At 46.7% G+C, this 5690-nt stretch overlaps 1 protein-coding gene across 4 annotated transcripts in view; it reads right to left on the bottom strand.

Annotated features, from left to right (window-relative positions):
• LOC144688361 (embryonic polyadenylate-binding protein-like) overlaps window positions 1-5690 on the bottom strand; it is a 40438-nt gene that overhangs the window by 18560 nt on the left and 16188 nt on the right. For all 4 annotated transcript variants that reach the window (XR_013578400.1, XM_078554825.1, XM_078554826.1 and 1 more), the window contains exons 8-10: window positions 5462-5690; window positions 2263-2359; window positions 137-262 (exon numbers count right to left, since the gene is read on the bottom strand). The exon at window positions 5462-5690 is cut by the window's right edge and continues 44 nt beyond it. Coding sequence is in view for 3 of the 4 variants with exons in the window: in XM_078554825.1 (XP_078410951.1) it covers window positions 137-262; window positions 2263-2359; window positions 5462-5690 (452 nt within the window). In the remaining variant the exon portion in view is untranslated. The remainder of the gene's footprint in view (window positions 1-136; window positions 263-2262; window positions 2360-5461) is intronic.

Raw genomic sequence — 5690 nt, 5'->3', positions numbered from 1 at the left:
GGCCAGAATTATAAAAGCACCTTCTGACGCCATAGCTAAAGTATAGGTTTTCTTCTGGTCCCCCCCACCTCCCGCCCTCTGGAGGTGTCCTAGTCTGCAGCAACCAAGTTACTGACCGACTGTGGCAGGTACTTACCTACTCTCTGTGTGTTGGTTGGGAGCTGAGGGACCTGTGTGGATGCTTGTCTCACTGTGCTGATGGCTGTGGCTACTCTTCTGGGTGCGGTCCCTCTCACTGAGGGTAGGATGTTCTGGTAGGGAGCTGGGGAAAATAAAAATTGAAATAATAAAGTAAAATGAAAAGCACACACACACCCCTTGGTTTAAGAATGCAAACCAACCAACTGGATTTTACCATCCTAAAAAAAACCCAAAAAATGCACTTAACGTTGCACGTCCAGCACAGTTACAAACAAACTTACAAACAAACCCATCTATCGGCCACTTTCCAGAACCCCGAATGCACAAGCGAGGATTCTGCCTCTCAAAATTCCATCGTTTCCCATTGATAATAAGGCTGAACACGGGGAGGGAAATTGCAGGCACGATTCCTGGATCTTGCCATGATCCAGATTTTTGGGACATCGACTGAGCTGGCTGAATGAGTTCACCATCTCACCCCCTGATCCTCACAGGGCGAGGAGGAGCTCCCCATTCCTCCTCCCACCAAAATCAAAGGTCAACCCGAATCGCTAAGACCCGAGGTCCCTCTAACTGGACCGTCCACAGGAGGAGTCACATGATACAATGAAGATGGAGTTGTTGACCAATCTGTCGATAAAGTCTACAACAGACCCAGACAGGAGCTGGTGAGGAAAACTCCCAGTGGTGGAAAGCTTTGGGAATTATAGATCCAAAGTCAACCTCTTCCTCCCCCAACATAGGCAAGTTGAATGTGTATCTGTTAGCTGGTAGCTGGCGCTGTGTAGCAAGGCTTTCAGTAAATTTTTAAACATTGGCCTATTACAACAAATTTGAGTTACATAGTTATGGGGTCACAATCACTTTTTAAAAGATATACAAGCACATTCCCTGTAGATTGATATAATAGTTACAAAACGAGTTTCAGGTCAGGGGTGACATTTCAGCCTCTCGGAGTACGAAGGTTATGGGTTTGAGTTCCACACTAAGCCCCCTAATAGGAGTCTCAGAACAATGGACTGACATTCATTGGGGATAAAAACAAAAAACTGCGGATGCTGGAAATCCAAAACAAAAACAGAATTACCTGGAAAAACTCAGCAGGTCTGGCAGCATCGGCGGAGAAGAAAAGAGTTGACGTTTCGAGTCCTCATGACCCTTCAACAGAACTGAGTAATATTGTTTCTCCATCCCCACCCCCTTTCCGTTTCTTCCTCCCCTTTTGTTTTTTCCAATAATTTATATAGATTTTTCTTTTCCCACCTATTTCCATTATTTTTAAATTTATATCTTTAATGCCCTGTTAGTCTTTCCACCCCACCCCCCACTAGAGCTGTACCTTGTGTGTCCTGCCATCCACTATTAATTAGCACATTCGTTTAGATAATACCACCTTCAACACCTCTTTGTTCCTTTGTCTGTGACATCTTTTGATTATCTGCTCCTATCACTGCTTGCTTGTCCCTACAACGACCCCCCACCTTAAACCAGCTTATATTTCACCCCTCTCCTATCTATACTCAGTTCTGTTGAAGGGTCGTGAGGACTCGAAACGTCAACTCTTTTCTTCTCCGCCGATGCTGCCAGACCTGCTGAGTTTTTCCAGGTAATTCTGTTTTCACTGGGGCTACATGTGTTTGATGGAAGTGGATTAGCCACACCTTGTACCCCACCCCTCACCCCCACTGTGTCTATTTAGTATGATTGACAGGGTGTTACATGCTGGAGTAACAATGTGCCCACACAAAAATTGCACTTTAGTTAATATATGCTGTAGGTTGCAATCTGCTGGATGAGACAAATGGATAGCCTGGTGTTGAAACAGAAAAGGATCGAGAATGAATGTAAAAAATTCAATTAAAAAAAAAATCACCAGAGGTTATATTTAGATAGATCAGGACAAACCACTCGGGAGAGTTTTGTGATGAAGGCTGCCCTCTATTGGTCAATTTATGATTAACTCAAAGGCTAGACAAGACCAAAGGCACTTGAATGAGCTCCTGAGAAAGCAACCACATCAAATGGTTTTTAGGCAATTTCAGTCTTTATTTCCCCCCAGTAATTTGCCATACGAATTAGTCTTCCTGCTAAATATTTCCGAGAGATTAAACCTTCACTTACTTGGGGGCCTCATGTGCTGACCTGTCCAGCGTTGAGCTTGAGCTGGTCTAATCGAAGTCACTGGAGATGTGGTATAATACGCAGCTCGATTTTGAACCTGCGGAGACCAAAATACTTAAAATCAACATTTTTCACGGGATGTGGGCATCACTGGTAAGGCCAGGATGTATTGCCCATCCCTAACTGCCCTTGAGAAGGTGGTGGTGAGCTGCCTTCTTGAACCGCTGCAGTCCATGTGGTGTAGGTACACCCACAGTGCTGTTAGGGAGGGAGTTCCAGGATTTTGACCCAGTGACAGTGAAGGAACGGCGATATATTTCCAAGTCAGGATGGTGAGTGACTTGGAGGGGAACTTCCAGGTGGTGATGTTCCCATGCGTCTGCTGCCCTTGTCCTTCTAGGTGGTAGTGGTCATGGGTTTGGAAGGTGCTGCCTAAGGAGGTTTAGTTTCTGAAGTGCATCTTGTAGATGGTACACACTGTTGCCACTATTCAGTGGTGGTAGAGGGAGTGAATATTTGTGGATGTGGCGCCAATCAAGCGGGCTGCTTTGTCCTGGATGGTGTCAAGCTTCTCGAGTGTTGTTGGAGCTGCACTCATCCAGGCAAGTTGAGAGTATTCCATCACACTCCTGACTTGTGCCTTGTGGATGGTGGATGGGCTTTGGGGAGTCAGGAGGTGAGTTACTCATCACAGGATTCCTAGCTTCTGACCTGCTCTTGTAGCCACAGTATTTATGTGGCTAGTCCAGTTCAGTTTCTGGTCAATGGAAAGCCCCCAGGATGTTGATAGTGGGGGATTCAGCAATGATAATGCCATTGAATGTCAAGGCAAGATGGTTAGATTCTCTTGTTGGAGATGGTCATTGCCTGGCACTTGTGTGGCACGAGTGTTACTTGCCACTTGTCAGCCCAAGCCTGGATATTGTCCAGGTCTTGCTGCATTTGGACATGGACTGCTTCAGTATCTGAGGAGTCGCGAATGGTGCTGAACATTGTGCAATCATCAGTGAACATCCCCACTTCGGTCTTTATGATGGAAGGAAGGTCATTGATGGAGGATTGCAGAGCTTAGATATGATCCATTGGTAATGGGATGGCTTAACTCTGTTTATCGCTTGTGGCTTATGCTGCTTGGCACGCAAGTAGTCATGTTATATACCTCATTTTTAGGTATGCCTGGTGCTGCTCCTGGCATGCCCTCCTGCACTCTTCATTGAACCAGGGTTGATCCCCTGGCTTGATGGTAATGGTAGAGTGGGGGACATGTTGGGCCATGAGGCTACAGAGTGTATTCAAGTAAAATTCTGCTGCTGCTGATGGCCCACAGCGCCTCATGGATGCCCAGTCGAGTTGCTAAATCTATTCAAAACCTATCCCATTTAGCAAGGTGGTAGTGCCACACAACACGATGGAGGGTATCCTCAATGTGAAGGTGGGACTTTGTCTCCACAATGACCGTACGGTGGTCACTCCCACCGATACTCTCATGGACAGATGCATCTGCGGCAGGCAGGTTGGTGAGGATGAGGTCAAGTATGTTATTCCCTCTTGTTGGTTCCATCACCACCTGCCGCAGACCCAGTCTAGCAGCTCTGTCAGTAGCAGTGCTACCGTGTGGTAGGGAGAGGTATGGCCAAAGAGGGATTTAAATACTGGTTAAAAATTTAAGTTTCAGACATTGGTGGAACAGAGTCAACCTGGTTGAGGGGGAGGTCGGGGTGGGTGGTGAAATGGGTGAATGGCACTTGGATCAGGTTGGGATACAGCAGCAGAATTTTGGATGAGCTGAATTTAGAGGATGGGAGTCCGGTCAGGAGGACATCGGAGGAGTTCAGTCTGGAGGTTTCAGAAGCAAATTGCTGAGTGTGGAGGAAGCGGGTGATATCATGAAGGTAGAAGTAGGCAGCTTTTGGCATGGGAAACTTAGCTCAGGTTAAACAAGATGCTAAGGCTGTGAACAGTCTGGTTCAGTCTGATATAGAGACCAAGGAAAGAGAGGGGTGCAGTTGGTGATGGGAGCTGAAGATGATGCCTATAGTCTTCTCAATAATTAATTGCCTGATCGGAGAGTGGATGTCAGCAGAGATGGGGAGAGGGGGGGTGCAGACTGGGTGTGATCAGAATACACACGGAATATGACCCAATGCTGGTGGATAATAATTCCAAGAGGCGGAGGAGGGAGTCAGGAATAGATTCTTAAGGCATTCCAGGTGCAAGGTTGGGAACAGGAGTCCACTGCTCGTGATTTTCTGGCTACAATTGGATAGGGCAAGAGCAGAATCAAGTGAGGGCAGGTTTACTGCTTTGGACAAGAGGGGAGACATTGGGTCATTCACTGTGCCAGAGGTTGAGGAAGGTAAGTGCAGATGGTGCACATGTACGCAGTTATTCCGGAATTTGACTAAGGCTATTTCAGTGCTCTAGGAATTGTAAATGTTTACTACAAACAGCAAGTCCATGGCTCCATTTACTCATTAGCAAAAATAACCAATAAGGTTGCACTCCTGTTCTCACAAGCCACCCTCTCTTACCTCACAGCTTGGCAAGAACCAGAGATTAGAAACAGACCAGGAAAATGTCACTTGTTACAATTCTGAGCCCTGCCGCTCAAGCACAGCTCCATATTTTGCTTTCGTCCGTTTTTAAAGAGTGTTTTTAATCTGGTCACTAATCATTAAAACATGCCCAATGCTGCAGCAGCTGGTGGTGAAAGCATTTTTTAAAAAAAAATTAGTTCTGAGGATATGGGCATCACTGGCAAACTGGGCATTTCATGCCCACCCCTGGTCATCCTGATGTGGCCATAAGCCACCTTCTCCTTTAACCGCTGATAGCAGGTTTGATACAACTGAGCGGCTAGTTCAGAAGGCAGGTAAGAGTCAAGCGCATGGGTATGGGACTGGAGTCACATATATCCCAGACCAGGCAATGATGGCAGGTTTCCTTCCCCAAGGAGGATAATAATAGGAGGGTACGAGTTGGATTTTTATACCAATCCAACAGCTTCACCGTCCTTTTTACTGATTGTATTTTATTTCCGACTAATTTAGGTACTCAAGCTACCATGGTGGGATTTGAGTTTACAATCTCTGGAATATTAGTCCTGTTAACATAACCATTGCAGCAGCAGCAGCAGGCACAGTATTGCGTTGTTTCAGAACGCTGGCACAGGATAGCAGCATCTCTCTGGCCCCCTTACCTGTGGCACAGTTGGCATGAAGTACCCAGAGTGTGCCAGGTGCTGAAACGAGCCAAGCAAGGGGTTGGGTATAGCCCGCATGGTCGCCAGTCGCTGCATGTACTGGTTGGTCAGATGCGCTTTGCGTTCCTCCTTACGTTGAGCCAAGGCCACATACAGGGGCTTTGTGCTGACAATCCGCCCGTTCATCTCAGTGACAGCTTTCGTAGCTTCCTCGGGCGAAGAGAAG

Source organism: Cetorhinus maximus, chromosome 13 (genome assembly GCF_964194155.1).
Source record: "Cetorhinus maximus chromosome 13, sCetMax3.hap1.1, whole genome shotgun sequence".
Classification (NCBI taxonomy): Eukaryota; Metazoa; Chordata; class Chondrichthyes; order Lamniformes; family Cetorhinidae; genus Cetorhinus; species Cetorhinus maximus.
The sequence above is the reverse complement of the archived record's forward strand: the minus strand, read 5'-3'. Positions and strand labels throughout refer to the sequence as shown.